General features: G+C 41.3%; 1 protein-coding gene across 1 annotated transcript in view; it reads right to left on the minus strand.

Moving 5' to 3' along the window:
- GABBR2 (gamma-aminobutyric acid type B receptor subunit 2) overlaps positions 1–17264 on the minus strand; it is a 930408-nt gene that overhangs the window by 25323 nt on the left and 887821 nt on the right. The window contains exons 16-17 of the mRNA XM_030551629.1: positions 14573–14755; positions 6033–6162 (exon numbers count right to left, since the gene is read on the minus strand). Coding sequence (XP_030407489.1) covers positions 6033–6162; positions 14573–14755 — 313 coding nt within the window. The remainder of the gene's footprint in view (positions 1–6032; positions 6163–14572; positions 14756–17264) is intronic.

Genomic DNA, 17264 nt, shown 5'->3' on the forward strand with positions numbered 1-17264 from the left:
TGTAAAGAATCCACAATATTCCTGATGAGATCCTGAAACTGCTTAAAATTGTCGGCCAGGGATGGTAAGGTGGCATTGACAGCTTCATCTGGGGATAAAGAAGAGATGTTTGCAGTTGTAAATATCTACATGTCAACCCTGGCCTCCTGTTCCTCAAAAATCTCTTCCTGAGGCTCTAGTCTCCTAGAAAGGGAGGATGAGGAGGGTTATCTGTCTCTATGAAGGGTAGAGCTTGAGGCTCTAGAGAACTCATGGCAATAAGCCACTCAGGGGTTCCAGTATGGCCAATGGGGTGGTGCATATGGCACAGGTGGTGGATTCCATAGATGCTCACCCCAGCAGGATGGTAGCTGTGGACATCTGTCATGAGTGACCTCAAACTCCTCAGGGATCTCAGGAAAATAGCCTTCCTGGGGGAAGAGTGAAGAGCCTTGCACAGATATTTGGCAGGCTGAGGAAGAGCGTTCATTGGAATCCCCTTTCTCTGAGTCACTTGGTAATGGTGGGGCAGCAAAAGGAACTTGAGCTAAAACCATTAGTACCAGATGGGTGCTGAGGAAGTGTGAGATACCACCATTGGTACTTGGTAGGCATTTGGCAAGCTGGAAGTTCTCGATATCCGGAAAGATCAGAGCCGAGAAATGATGAATCAGGGGTCTTTGACACTCTTGAGGTCTCAGGGAAACGAATTCTTGCAGTATCAAGATTGTTGTTGGTACTGTGTCCATGGCTTAAGCTGAAGTAATGGTAGCTGAAGGAGTGGATGGTAGCATGAATTTTGAAAGCTCCCAGGGGAATCCGGATGGAGCCCAAGCACTCTTTTTCTGTACCATGGTAGAGCTTTTCTTGCCACTGTAGTCTCCTGTCACTACCAATGACCTCTCAGATACATTAGAGTCACTAGGCTTGGTGGACGCTCAGTATCTGTGGAACCATCAGCCTTGTGGGTACCATGCTGGAGACCAATGGGATCTGGTGGAGCTAATGACTTTGACTTCTTTGAGGTAGATTCTCTATCTGGAGAACTTGGGGCATGGTCTTTGGAAGATTTATGAGAGGAATCTAGGGTCTTCCTCTCAGATGTCCTTGAGGAGTCCAGCTCAGAGATAGAAGAGGCAGCCGACTTACTCAGAAACCATCATATGAGGGGGTTCCTGGCCGGGGTTGGAGGCTGGATGTAGCGAGATCTCCATTATAAGGAGTTGAAGTTTTATCTCCTGGTTGTCCTGACTCTAGATTTTAACACCAGACAGAAAAGTTGCATTTTGGGGAAATATGAGAGATTCCCCAAAACAATAGATGCAGCAGGAGTGTCCGTCACTCCCCGGGATTGACTCTTGACATGACAAGCAACACTTGAAGCCAGGAGAACATACCCTTGGAAAGGGTGAAAGACTCCCCAGGGGGTGGAATGGGGGAACTATCTAAAAGCTATATATATATTTTATATATATATATTTTTGTAAAAAATCTGACTATAACTAAACTATAACTCGGTACTAACTACTGTAATACACTAAGTACAAAAGCTAAGAGAAACAGTTGAGGCAAAAAACTCAACTCAGACAACTAGCTGAGGCTCTGTCTCAAGCTGGGGCAGTTGAGAAGGAATTGAGGATGGCTAGCTCATGTGGTGCTATACAGCAATGGCATGGAGCATGAGGTGGAATAACACATATGCACAGGCCAAATGGATGTTACCATGAAAAATCTCTGATCAAAGGCACAGGGGGGTGCCAGAGCACCTAGAGTGGAGCACTCAGTGGGGCACTACTCAAAGAAGAACAAATATTTAATAATGGTCTCTTCAATCTAGCAGAGAAAGGTATAACATGATCCAATGGCTGGAAATTGAAGCTAGACAAATTCATACCGAAAATAAGGCATACATTTTCAATGGTGAGAGTAGGCCTGTTAAGCATTTTTTAAAAATTGTGATTAATCATGAGATTAAAAAAATTAATCACGATTGATCACAGTTTTAATCACACTGTTAATAATAGAATATCATTTATTTAAATTTTTGGATGTTTTCTACATTTTCAAATACATTGATTACAATTACAAGACAGAATACTAAATCTACAGTGCTCACTTTATATTAATTTTTATTACAAATATTTGCAATGGAAAAATGATTAAAAAAATAAAGTATTTCAATTCACCTCATACAAGTACTATGGTGTAATCTCTTTATCATGAAAGTGCAATTTACAAATGTAGATTTTTTTTTACATAACTGCACTCAAAAATAAAATAATGTAAAACTTTAGAGCAGTGTGTCTCAAACTTTATTTGCTGGCGACCACATTTAGACTTAAAATAAATTGTGACCCCCCCCCACTAGAAAAAATTGTGATCCCCTACCTTTAGCACCCCTTGAGGCATGGGGTTCCGGCCTTCAGCCTCCGCAAATGAACACATTACTTGTGCTGTGAATTAATCCTTAATTGACACCCTAGTGCAAAGTGAAAGGCCTTGGGGATTTATCAGTTGTAAGTGACAGAGAAGGAATAAGACCTGGGTGCACTGATTGATGACTATGAGCTGCCAATATGATGCAGCTGTGAAAAAGGTTAACTCCTAGGATGCATCAGGCCAGGCATTTCCTGCAAAGATAGGGAAGTGTTATTACCACTTGTACTATTACAAGGTAGTGGTGAGACCTTATCTGGAGCACTGGATGCAATTCTGGTGTCCCATGTTTAACAAAGATGATTTCAAACTGGAACACGTTCAGAGAAGGTCTGCTAGGAGGGTCAGAGGACTGGAGAATCTACCTTACAAGAGGAGACTTCAGGATCTTGGCTTGTTTAGCCTAACAAAACAAAGGCTGAGGGGAGGTACGATCGCTCTCTGTAAATAAGTCAGAGGGATAAGCATCAGGGAGAGAGAGGTGCTATTTAAGTTAAGGGCTAGGGTAGTACAAGAACAAATGGATATAAACTGGCCATCAACAAATTTAGGCTTGAAGTTAGATGGAAGATTAAGGCCCAGAACAGCCTTCCTAGGGGAGCAGTGGGAGAAAATAAACTAACTTGTCTCAAGACTGAGCTTCATAAATAGGATTATTAAGTGATTAAAAAAATTAGTTGTGATTAATCATAGTTTTGATTACACTGGATAAAAAGACGGTTTTATGTAGCTATTGCAAGGCTAAGTTCTAATACCACTGAAATACTTCAAGTCTGCAGTACCGCCTACACACTAAACATGCTTTTGCCTCCAGATCTTGTGCTACAGAAAACCCACCAACAGCAAATGAATCCCTCCAGCCATGACAGAGTAACCTTACAGAGTTTCAGGATCGCTGCAAGCCCATGTATCAAAGAGAGTACAACAGTTTAACCAATGCTATTGCAAAGCGAATAGCTATGGTCTGCAGACCATTCAATATTGTAAACGACAGAGAACCAAGAGATGTTATTCGAATTGCGTTTTCCAATCAGTCACACCTCCCGAGGAAAACATGACCTATATCACAATGAGAAGACTACAAAGTTGGAGCTTCTGAAAAATGCACTGCTTGCTGTGACTGGTGATCCTTGGACATCCTTGAGCAATCACTGCTCTCTTGGGAGTCACAGCACATCTGATTGATGCTGCATGGACACTGCAGTCATTTGCTTTAGCAGTAACACCTACTGAAGAGAGACATTATGCTAAAACATGTGTAGAGCATTTCTTGGATGTTGGGAAAGAATGGAATAGTCAAGAAAAGGTAACAACAATTAGTACTAACTATGCCATCAAAACTGTGATTAATCACAATTAATTTTTTTAAATCACAACTAATTTGTTTTGAGTTAATCGCTGAGTTAACTGTGATTAATTGACAGCTGTAGGTGAGAACAATTAACTACTGGAACAACTTAATTTGTGGTAAATTCTCCATCACTGACAATTTATATATCAAGATTGGCTGTTTTATGAAAAGATACGCTCTAGAAATTATTTTGGGGAAGTTCTTCAGTATGTGTTATACACGATATTAGACTAGATGATCATCATGGTCCCTTCTGACCTGGGAATCTATTAATTAATTCTGTGATGTCTCACTGTGACGTCCCAATGAATAGTAATTAGTTTTTCCAATAATATATATTGTGACTTTGGCAGACCAGGTGTAAGCTCATGCCAAGACATGTAGGCCTCAACTGAACACTAACAAATAAATAGCTGAAACCAGGTGAAATCCTCCTCTTGTGATCAGTAATAACGTGCAATGACACAGAAGCAGATTCTCCAGAAGAAAGTATGACTTATTTTGCCCAATTGGTACACAGGAGTATGAAGAGACCTATATTATCTTACTTATGCCTGGCATTCTCCTCAACCCACTCTGTGGACTTGACTTGGTGTCCCTGTTCTCTCTGGGCACCAAGTTACAGCTCACTTGCTGCAGACTGTGACTCCCAAGTCACTCTGTGAGGCCACGTCCAGACTAGCTTTTAAAATCGATTTTAGATACGCAACTTCAGCTACGGGAATAACGTAGCTGAAGTCGAATTTCTAAAATCGAGGTACTCACCCGTCTGGACGGCGATGCATCGATGTCCGCGGGTCTCCGTGTCGATTCCAGAACTCCGTTCGGATTGATGGAGTTCCGGAATCGATGTAAGCACGCTCGGGGATCGATACATCGCGTCCAGACTAGACGCGATATATCGATCCCCGAGCTATCGATTTTAACCCGCCGATGCCGCGGGTTAGTCTGGACGAGGGCTGAGTCAGTTTCGCTACATGCTGACTCTGTGTTCCTGTCAGTTTCCAGCTGAGCAGACTATCCCCACTCATACCCTCATTTTCTGCCAGGGGCATCTTTTTAACTCCTCAGGATATTTTGATCTCAGCCCTTGCCTTGGGAAGAGATAAATGCCTTAGTCTGGGTGGTTCTAGCAAAGTAGTTTCTTCCCCCAGCTGATGGCCCAGCTCTTGTTCTTAACATCTTTGAAGCAGGTAACTTAGAGGTTGTCTAGTATGTGTTATTGTTTACCTGTCCTAGATTTTACTTTTACAGCCCCCTTTGATCTGATTATGCATTCAGGCAGGTAACTATACCAAACCAAACAGGGAAACAGGGTCAGACATAAGATTAACGAGAATAATGAGCCATTTTCCTGATTTGTCACATCATTATCCCCATTTTAGTCACAAAGCAGATCAATCTCAGAGCCAGAAATAGAACCAAGGTGTCCTGACTATGACTCAAGTGGAGCATGCTGCTTCTCAATAGCGGAACACCTTTAATGGAAGTAATTGTTTTGCCTGTATTTCTTTGGGGAGCGATGCAAAATACATGGTGAAAGCAGCTATGGGGTAGCTATAGTAGTAATGAAAATTCCTTTTTAGCACAGCCTATTTCTAGATAACAGTTTTCAAACATAAATGTCTCCAGTCTGACGTTTGGAAGCTCAAATCAGCACTTGGTATATAAGCACATAAATATTTATTTTTTGCGGCTATTTGCCAAAAGCAAAATGTGGACACCCTAATAAGACCATCATGTTTGAAAACTTGGTTTCCCATATTTAATACTGACAACATAGATGAGGTAATATCTTTTATTGGATCAGCTTCTGTTGGTGAAAGAGACAAGCTTTGAGCTTACATGGAACTCTTCTTCAGGTCAGGTCAGGTCGGGTCATGTTTAATACTGACTCAGTTAATTGTCACAACATCCAAAATAAAACAAGAAAGTCTTTTTAATCATCCCACTATGACTTTCTATTCCTGATTGCAACACAGAAAATCCTTGATTCTGAATATCTTTTAAAACTTCTTTCTCTATGATATTTTACCATATATGATATGCTCTTAGAGTGCACAACAGGATAAGGCCATTTTATATAGCGAGGTAACTAAGCAGTGAACATAGTATAGTTTAGTATTAGATTCTGCATATTTGCAAAATGAAACTTTATAATTTAACACTCAATTCAGTAAAACGAAGAGCTCTGGAGCCAGTCTACTGGGGGCCAGACTGCTTAACACTTTGCAGGACAAAGGGCTTAGGCATCAGTGATTCTTACCTTTGCTGTCTGTAAAGTTCCGTATACTGAGGATGTCATTAAGATCCTGATAGTGGTTCTGCTTAATGTATGTTGTCTTCTCAGGTGTGTCCTGGAGCTGCATAGTAACCTCTTCTAAATCTTTGTCCAGCTGTAAAACAAAAACACAGTATAAGAAATCTAATGAGTGGGAACTAGGGCGGTCAAGTGGTTGAACAAAAAATTAATCATGATTGATTGTGTGATTAATTGCAGTGTTAAACAATAATAGAATACCATTTATTTAAATGTTTTTGATGTTTTCTACATTTTCAAATATACTGATTTCAATTACAACACAGAATACAAAATGTACAGTGCTCACTTTATTTTTGATTACAGATATATGCACTATAAAAACCAAAAGAAATAGGATTTTTCAATTCACCTAATGCAAGTACTGTAATGCAATCTCTTTATCATGAAAGTTGAACTTACAAATGTAGAATGTACAAAAAAACCTGCATTCAAAAATAAAATAATGTAAAACTAGAGCTTACAGCTCCACTCAGTCCTACTTCTTGTTCAGTCAATCGCTCAGATAAACAAGTTTGTCTACATTTGCTGGAGATAATGCTGCCCGCTTCTTGTTCACAATGTCACCTGAAATTGAGAACAAGTGTTCGCATGGCACTATTGTAGGCAGTGTCGCAGATGCGCTAAAGATTCATATGTCCCTTCATGCTTCAACCACCTTTCCAGGGGACATGCATCCATGCTGATGACGGGTTCTGCTCGATAACAATCCAAAGCAGCGCGGACCGACACATGTTCATCTGAGTCAGATGCCAACAGCAGAAGGTTGATTTTCTTTTTTGGTGATGTGAGTTCTGTAGTTTCTGCATCAGAGTGTTGCTCTTTAAAGACTTCTGAAAGCATGCTCCACACCTCATCCTTCTCAGATTTTGGAAGGCACTTCAGATTCTTAAACCTTGGGTCGACTGCTGTAGCTAGCTTTAGAAATCTCACATTGCTACCTTCTTTGTGTTCTGTCAAATCTGCAGCGAAAGTGCTCTTAAAATGAACATGTGCTGAGTCATTATCCGAGATTATTATAACATGAAATATATATCAGAATGCGGGTAAAATAGAGTCGGAGACATACAACTCTCCCCCAAGGAGTTCAGTCACAAATTTAATTAACACATTATTTTTTCAATGAGCATCATCAGCATGGAAGCACGTCCTCTGGAATGGTGGCCGAAGCATGAAGGGGCATACAAATGTTTAGCATATCTGGCACATAAATACCTTGTAATGCTGGCTACAAAAGTCCCATGTGAATGCCTGTTCTCACTTCGTTATGATGTTTTAAATAAGAAGTGGGCAGCATTATCTCCCGTATATGTAAACAAGCTTGTTTGTCTTAGCGATTGGCTGAATGAGAAGTAGGACTTAGTGGACTTGTAGGCGCTAAAGTTTAGCATTGTTTTGGTTTTAAGTGCAGTTATGTAACAAAAAATCTACATTTGTAAATTGCACTTTCACAATAAATAGATCGCATTACAGTACTTGTATGAGGTGAATTGAAAAATAATGTTTCTTTTGTTGATCATTTTTACAATACAAATATTTGTAATAAAAAATAATAATGTAAAGTGAGCAGTGTACACTTTGTATTCTGTGTTGTAATTGAAATCAATATATTTGAAAATGTAAAAAAAATCCAAAAATATTGAATAAATTTCAATTGGTATTCTATTGTTTAACTGCACGATTAAAAATGCAATTAATCACCATTCATTTTTTAATTGTGATTAATTTTTTTGAGTTAATCACGTGAGTTAACTGTGATTAATTGACATGCCTAGTGGGAACTATTAAAAACTCAAGTCGCTGCTTCCATTATGTGCACTAAATGCATAGCTTTCTATCATTAGAATAGTAGACAGCTTGACATTGCAATTACTACAGTGTGTCAAATACTGATTTTTAATAGTACACATATAGTACCTCCAAAAATCATGTTAAAGGTGAGTTAAAGTGGAAAGCTGTGCACATAGGACTCTAAATAGCCAATAAATACTGTTATTTGCTAAAGATAATGTACAAATGAAAAAAAAAAGCTGCTGTGTCATTTAGTACTTTTCATTTTAGTTAAGCAAATTTTACTTCACATGACATTGTAGTCTTGCTGAATAAGAGAGTGAGTCCCTTGGACACTGGCATGCCTTGCATGGAAACCTCTTAATTTCATTCACTGCACACACATTACAGACGTACTATAGGTGGCTACTACACTGATTTCCACAGCAAGCTGCACACAGTCCTTTATAGGAATTCTCCATTATTTCTAAATTTGACTTTGACTGAGTCAGTGGCACATCAGTAGTGCACAGAAAGATTCAGTCATTTAGCAGATTCCGTAATCAAACAATATATGAAATGTCAAAATATTCGATAACATGATGTAAAGAGAAAGCATTTAAACAAGAGGACTGATATAATCAAGTATATGTTGTGCAGGAGTTAAGACTAGGTGATCATAATGGTGCCTCTGGCTTTCATAGTTATGGGAGGGATTCTCTGTGCTGCTCTTGACCCGGTATGCCATTGAGCCAGCATATGGGACCTAAAGGCACCACAAGGAGCTTGGAGAGAATTCCCCAGTGTAGGTCCTATGCACAAGATGTGTGTTGGGGTGGAATGAGGCATGTTAGAAGAAGCTGAGTGATCTCTACAGTGGACACTGCAAGGTGCACAGCCACTCAGACCTGGTCTACACTACGCGTTTATACCAAATTTAGCAGCGTTAAACCGAATTAACCATGCACCCGTCCACACAACGAAGCCCTTTATTTTGATATAAACTGCTCTCAATATCGATATCTGTACTCCTCCCCAAAGAGGGGAGTAGCGCTCAAGTCGATATTACCATTTCGGATTAGGTTTAGTGTGGCCGCAATTTGACGGTATTGGCCTCCGGGAGCTATCCCACAGTGCACCATTGTGACTGCTCTGGACAGCAATCTGGAGTTGGATGCACTGGCCAGGTAGACAGGAAAAGCCCCGCGAAGTTTTGAATTTCATTTCCTGTTTGCCCAGTGTGGAGCGCTGATCAGCATGGGCTGTACAGGAGATACTGGATCTGATCGCTTTATGGGGAGACAAATCTGTTCTATCAGAGCTCCGTTCAAGAAGTCGAAATGCCAAAGCATTTGAAAAAATCTCCAGAGGCCACAGCAGGGACTCAACACAGTGCTGCGTGACAAGCGTAACGGAAAGCCAAAGAATCAAATGGACGCTCATGGAGGGAGGGGAGGGGGGACTGAGGACTCCAGCTATCCTACAGTCCCCGCAGTCTCCGAAAAGCATTTGCATTCTTGGCTAAGTTCCCAATGCCTGAGGGTCAAAAGCATTGTCCCGGGTGGTTCAGGGTATATATTGTCAATTTACCCCCCACTCCCTCCCACGAAAGAAAAGGGAAACAAATCATTTCTCATCTTTTTTCAATGTCACTGTATGTCTACTGCATGCTGCTGGTAGACGTGGTGCTGCGGTGCTGAACAGCAGCATCCCGTCCCCTTCCTTTTCTGATGGTAGATGGTACAAAAGGCTTGGAAACCATCCTCATCATCCTGTGAGTGCTCCTGGCTGGCCTCGGTGAGGTCGGCCAGGGGCGCTTGGGCAAAAATGGGAATGACTCCTGGTCATTCCTGGCAGACGGCGCAAAAGGATTGAAAACCATTCTCATCATAGCAACTGAGGGCTGAGCTCCTCATCCCCCCCTTTCATGTCTAATGAAGATTCTGTACTGTCTGGACTATAATAGCAGTGGGAGGCTGCCCCCCCCCCATCATTTTATCTCACTAAAAAGTCAGTGTTTCTTATTCCTGCATTCTTTATTACTTCATCACACAAATGGAGGGACATTGCCACGGTAGCCCAGGAGGAGTGTGGGAGGAGGGAAGCAATGGGTGGGGTTGTTGCAGGGGCACCCCCTAGAATGGCATGCAGCTCATCATTTCTGTGGGATCTCTGGGGCTCTGACCCGGAGCAGCTGTGCTCTCTGGTTCTCTAGTACACTTGCCCCATATTCTAGGCAGGACTGACTCTATTTTTAGACAAAACATAAAGAAGAGAATGACCTGGGGAGTCATTCCCATTTTTGTCCATGCTCCCCTGGCTGACCTCAGCGAGGCCAGCCAGGAGCACCCATGACAGCAGCAGACAGTACAAAAGGATTGATAACCATCATTGCCAATTTCCAATTGCAGACGGTGATATAGGGTTGGTAACCATCTCTGCTACCTTGCAAAGGCAAATGAATGCTGCCGTGTAGCCCTGCAGTACCGCGTCTGTCAGCAGCATCCAGTACACATACAGTGACAGTGACAAAAGGCTAAACAGGCTCCATGGTTGGAGTGCTATGGCGTCTGCCAGGGCAATCCAGGGAAAAAGGGCGCGAAATGATTGTCTGCCGTTGCTTTCACGGAGGAAGGGTTGAGTGACAACATTTACCCAGAATCACCCACGACACTGTTCTGGCCTCATCATGCATTCAGATCTCAACCCAGAATTCCAATGGGCAGGGGAGACTGCGGGAACTATGGGATAGCTATGGGATAGCTACCCACAGTGCAACGCTCCGGAAATCAACGCTAGCCTCAGTACATGGATGCACACCGCTGGATTAATGTGCATAGTGTGGCCGTGTGCACTCGACTTTATACAATCTGTTTTAAAAAAACGGTTTCTGTAAAATCAGAATAATCCCATAGTGTAGACGTACCCTCAGACAGCCTAGGCAGGAAATGCCGGAGCTTAGGTCAGTCATGGCCTATTTTAAGTTGTGCTGGAAGCAACACTGGCCCATAACCAGCCAGAATCCTGAGAATGCAAACGTGACCTTTTTCTCCCTGAGCTGCTTTTGTGTCCTGCGCCTCCTGGAGTCATGTCACACACACTCCCCCTATGAATAACATTTTCTTATAACAATAACAAAGTAGCACTGACATAAGTAACTCATTTGTTTATTTTTGGCAATTAAAAAGGAAACTTACCCAAATTGTGGCATCATGGATGTGACTATGAAGTCAAGACTGCAGGAAGCATTTCATTCCTTTAAACAAGACAAGCTGGGTGAGATAATATCTCTTATTGGACCAACTTCTGTTGGTGAAAGAGAGAAACTTTTGAGCTTACACAGGATTTGAAGAAGAGCTTTGGGTATGCTCAAATGCTTGTCTCTTTCATGAAGAGAAGTTGGTCCAATAAAATATATTAGCTCACCCACCTTGCTTCTCTAATAAACTGGGACAAACAACATTCTTTTAAATGGTATCTTCACTCCCTTATAACCTTCCCAGAGAAACTCCTTTTATGAGGATGTTTTTCTGAAATTCAGCTCAGAGGTGGCATTTTTGTAAGGTTTGAAGAAGATCAAGCTCATGACAGAGTTGAGAAAGTTCCATGCTTTCTGTGACTTGAAAATTATTTTCTAACTTTTTAGATCCTTCATAACTCATACTGACCAACCTGCCAGTCAGCAGGTGGCCAATCAGCTGCTGTTTTTGGTTGGCATTGCCCTTGGTACCAGCCTCCAGGCAAGGGGAAAAACATCCTGAACTCTTTGAAAGCCGCCTTCAGACTGTAGGGAGAGAGAATCAAAGACCTCTCCCCAGCAACATGCCTGGAAGATCAAGAGAGAACACTGGCCTGCTGCACTTGCACCATAAAGGACTGTACAGAAACAAAGAATGACCTCCCTGAGGGCTAAACTGTGCTAGTAGGTACAGTCCTGAGTAGGGAGTGGAGCAGGGTCTGGATTTTAATTACTCCTGGTACTTACAAGGGGCTCCTTGTACCACTCTCTTTATACAATTCTAGGGACAATCTGTCCCCAGAATTTGATCTGGTTTTAGAACTGAGATCATAATAATGAATTAAGATGTTTGTTTAACTTTACATTGCTTCTTCATAAATCTCAGATCTGGAAACATGATGAAGGTAAGCTGTAGAGGTAATCACAAGCTTTAACAGAATGAGCCCCGAGTTCTTCTGACACTGGAACTTTTGATTGCTCTTAGCAGGTTTTGGTATCTAGTTTAATCCATTTAGAAAAAGTCTGAACAGAAAGAACTTCTACTCTTGGACTGCTCTGCAAATGCTATGAAGAACCAGTATGATTTCCAACATAGTTTGTTTCTATTCTGGTAATAGCTAACAGTTCTTTTTGCATCCAATTTACATAGTCTGGCCTCACCAGATATACTCTGAGGCTCTGATTGGCAGACCAGGAGCTCAATGCTATAATTCAGATGGAATTCTGAGATCAACTTGGGCAACAATTTGGGATGAAGATTTGTCTTTGTGAAAAAATGTAACAGGAGAATTTCTCTCACCTCTCTCATTGACCGAACTGCTACCATCAAGGCAACTTTCAGAGAGCTGGTGAAAAGAACCATAGTTTGCAACTGTATTAAACTTTAGGCTATGCTCATCACAGTGTTATCTTAGCACCTCTGCAATTCTGGTGAGTACTATGTTCAAGTCTCATGCGTTAGGAGGGTTATGAATTGGTGAATACAAATGCAATAACACTTTTAAGAAAATGTTTCACAGGAGGGTGAGTAAAACAGATGCCAATGTCACATTAGAGTGGTAAGCAGAAACCACCACCAGGTGTAATTTAATCATGCAGTAGACAAGCCAGGCTTCATTAAAAATGGCAAGAATTCTAAGATGAGAGGGACGGGGCAGGAGAGTGATGGGAGAAAGCAGAGTTGGGTGGCCAGGATTGGGAGGAACTTCCCTAGCCCGGGCAGGGAGTGGAGCATTGAGCTGGGAAGGTGTCAGTGAGTGACCAGGATGGTCCTGGCTGGGGGTGAGGGAGAGTGGTAGGCTATGAGGTGAGTGGGAGGTGTTGGGAGGGGGCTGCAGGGTGAGATATTGGGGGCAAGTAGGGGGAGCTGGGGGAGATGGGGTGAGTTGTGGGGACTGTGGGGGGGAATGGGGGATGTTGGGAGCTGTGGTCAGTGGGGCTGAGGGGTTGGAGTTGTGGTGAGTGTGGTATTTGTCAGGGATGCTGGGATGTGTGATGGGCCTGTCACAGCAAGCGAGGACTGGTGGAGGATTGTTGGGGTATATGTGGGGTGAAGGAGAATTCTGGTGTCTGTGTGTGGGGCGGGACACTTTAGGGAAGAGGGGGCCCTCCAATTACCATGGTGCACAGAGTCCCAAAATTCTTTAATCTGATCCTGCTCCTGGTCTTAAAAATCTGTGAATAATTTGTAGTGCTAGCTATGCAATTAGCTTAACTACAAATGTAAAATCCATTTATTCTTCTAAATAAATATTGACAGAGTGTTGTGAGATGGTGGTGAAAATGGTTCTGTAGGAAGGTGGGAAGAGAAGATGTGAGGGCAGTTGGGGCTGCATGCCTTTTATAATAGGGAGCAGAATGCCTGGAACTATCACTGACTAATTGCTTTAAAGTGGGTCAGGGACTCAGGAGGCTCAGCAGTTAATTCCTACAATGTGGATTTGTGATAGCAGCCATATAGAGGAGAACCTTGGCTTTCCCTAGTGAGTGCACACTGTGAATAAGGCTGCAGGATCAGCTGCAGAAGGGTAACAATGGGAGCAAGGACTTTCATGCCCTCTTGCTGAATGGGGAGGTGGGGCAGGCAACCCATTGCCCAAAAAACCTTACCATGGACCTTAGGGGGCAGCAGCTCCCCTTGCCAGTTCTCTGAAGGCAAAGCTGCTGTGTTTCCCTTAACACATCTCCAAGTCCAAAGGGAGACCCACATCTGTTGGATTTTGATATTTGTATTCAGACACTAGAACACCACACATAGTACTAGGCCATGCTACCAGGAATTTTATACTATGGTAGTGCCCTGAAGTGCCAACCAAGATCAGAGTCCCATTTTGTTAGGCACTGTACAGATACAGAGGCACAGAGAGGTGAAGTGACATGCTGAAGGTCATACAGCAATTAAGCAGCAGAAATGGGTACAGAATCCAGATCTCCTGATCCACAACATAGTACCTTATCTACTGGAACACTCTGCCTCAGCTACCTCAAAATTGGGGTATTGGACCGATTCAGTAAAAGTGGAACTATTACTGGGATGCTGCAAGGTACAATAAAAAATGTCAATATACCATACCTACTCTTTGAGTCCCATGGTGGTCATGATATAAGATTTGCACTTTTACAACTACACCTGTACAACTAGAGGTGTTCAGTCTGTCCATAGGTAGCATAGGCGTTAATGTACCTGTTGGGAATTCTCAGAAACGAGGGAAGTTTCACGTAAAGCTGATACAGATATCATCTGTGATGAGATGAAGTGTGTCATCTCTATTAGTTTATAAGTATGACAATACTTGTGATTATATTTTTTCGCACTTGCTAACCGACTTTCTTTCTTTAGAAACAGAGGCTAAAATTATGAGATTTTAGTTGAAAAAAATGAGAATGGTTAAGCTTTGTATGGCTTTACAGCTATGCAAATGAAGTGTTTCATCCACAGGACAGATTTATCTGGTTTAGTGTATACAATAAATGATACCTCTGTGATTTTCATTCTCAAGCGGTGGTTTTCTGACTGCAGTCCTTCTAGCCGAGATGTACTGGCTTGATTGACACTGGTGACTGATGTTGATGTTTTTGAGTCTTCTTTCTTTTGATTTTGAGTGAATTGGAAACGTCTGTTCTGAGTGGCTGCATCAGGATTTGTCCTCAGTGTGATTAACTGAAAGGTTTAAAAGTTGTGAGAAATTCTGCAGAGGATTTTATTTTTATATCAGTTTCTTCCCCTCCCCCCCCCGCCCCCCAAAATAAAAGAAGGTACACTTTACTTTCCACATGGAGTACAATTTCTCTGTGACCATACAAACTGTTGAGCTATAATAACCTTGCAAGATGAACTGTTCCATTTTTTCCAATTATTGGGAAATGTTTCTTAAAGTTTCAGTTAAATATATTATTTTTAAAATTTACTGCATCATCCCTTGTTAGTTCTTTCTTTTCATTGATATTTTCATCCTTCAAAGGGAAACATTCAACTTAAAAATCACACTTCTGTCTGAAAATTTCTTACACCCTATAGTTACAAGGAATGTGGTGAGCAGAGAAAAGCCCCAGACAGAATGAGAAAGAGAGGTACCGGCAAAGGGATCACAGGGAATTTAGTCTAGGTGGGAGTTCAGCAGCAGGGGAGGAGGAGTAGGCAGCCATTAGTAGACTAAAATAAAGAATAGCCATTCAAATAAATTAAATACAACCCATTTTTTAAAAAAGGTTAAGCTCAAACTTAAAGATAAAGATAAACCGCAGTACAACCTAGTAGATAGTGACAGAGAAACCCCCCTCACTTTAAATATGAAGGTGGAAGGCCAGCAGCAGTTTAACAAGGGTGGGCGCTATCCAGTTTACTTCACAGAGTGCAAACTGTATGACCAGTTGCCAAGTGACATATGTATAAACCCACTTTGAGCCTCTCATGGCCCTCAAGAACAGTGCAGCCTCTTAAGGCCAAAGCTGATGAACCAGTGAGGCCTACAGAGATAGCGAATTATTTGAAGAGACGGCATATAAGGACATGGTAATACTGTTCCACCTCAGAGCTGGCTCCCCACATCCTCCAGTTAGGGAAGTTGGTTTCATGAGCCGAAGGAATGGAGGAAAAAATGCCTCTCTTTGGAACTCCACCTCTGACAGAGGTGGGAAGAGGCTGATCAGGCACTGAAGTGATCATTCCAGAAGATGGGGTTATAAATGAGAGATGCAGACAGGCTATGGTAATAGGCTACATTTGAAGACATAAGGGTGTAATTAAGTTAAGGTATTAATGACTATTGTATCCAGTTTTTATAGTTAATATTCCCAGACAAAAAACTGCATGAAGATGGAGTTAAGGTAGAGTCTGAGTAACTTTTTCATTGAGCAGAACAAAATATCCAAAGTTTGGAAGTTTGAAGTGAATTAAATTCAAATTGGAAATAATACAGAAAGAGTAATTAATTATCAGATCAGCTGACCAAGGAATGTGGTGAATTCTGCATCACTTTGGAGTCTTTAAATCAAGATTTGGATGTCTTGCTAGAAAGACGTGTTCCACTTCATCCATATGTTGTTAGATTAGAAGCAGAAATCAGTAGGTGAAATCTATGGCCAATGTTATACAAGATGCCAGACTAAAGTATCACAAAGGTCCCTTCCAGCCATAAAATTTAACCAATCCTCTGTTGCTCTGCACTTGTATAGTCATTTTCAAGCATCCAAAGTGGGTGTCAAATGCTACCAAATTAGAAAGACAGAATTTTACATCAACTTTGTACTCACTTTGCACTGGTGTAAAATATTAGGATGCCTAAGAAATTGGATTAAAAATGTTTTAATACCACTATACCAATCAATGCTATGCTCTAATATGGAATATTATGCTCATTTCTGATCACCCTATCTCAGAAAGGATATAGTAGAAGACGACGGCTTCAGAAATGGGTGATAAAAATGAACAGGCATGAGAAGATTTCTATATGAAGAGACACTAAAACTATTAGGACTGTTTACTTTAGAAAAGAGATGAATAAGTGGGGACATATTAAAGGTATACATTGCAAGAAAAAAGGGACTTTAGAGGCAGCAGATTTAAAACTTCTAATAGGAACAATTTTTGACCCAATGCATATTTAACCTATGGAGCTCCATGAGATATTAATGGGGCTAACAATGTAATACTACTAAGAATGAGTGGACTTTTATATGGATAAGAAGATTTTCCAAAGTTAGGTAGGCAACAATGTATTGGATATGAATCTGCATACTTGGGGTATAAGGTAACCTCTAGGTGAAGAAAAGTTAGGATTAAACTTCTCTCTGATCTAGTTATTCCATTATGAGCTTTCTTGAACTTTCTTCTGAAGCATCTAGTGCTGGCAACAGGTTACTTGAGTAGATGGACCATTGGGCTGAGCTAGTATGGCAATTGCTATGTCCTATATCCTGAGCTAAGAAGAGAAAATGGTTTTTCTCTTTGTTCAGTTGTTTACTTTGTGTATTTGACAGTCATCCGTGTAGAGTCACTGTTTCTCCTGGGCAGTCAGTTACTCCCTTCCAGAAATCACTCTTACAGATATCAACATAATGACTTTTTAAAATAAGAATTAATTTTTCAAAAATAATTAAATTGAAAAGCCACTTTCAGAGAGACCATCTTTACCTGGTATGCCATAAAGCTGGAATTTTTAAAAGTCATT

The sequence above is a fragment of the Gopherus evgoodei genome, chromosome 2 (assembly GCF_007399415.2).
Source record: "Gopherus evgoodei ecotype Sinaloan lineage chromosome 2, rGopEvg1_v1.p, whole genome shotgun sequence".
Taxonomy (NCBI): Eukaryota; Metazoa; Chordata; order Testudines; family Testudinidae; genus Gopherus; species Gopherus evgoodei.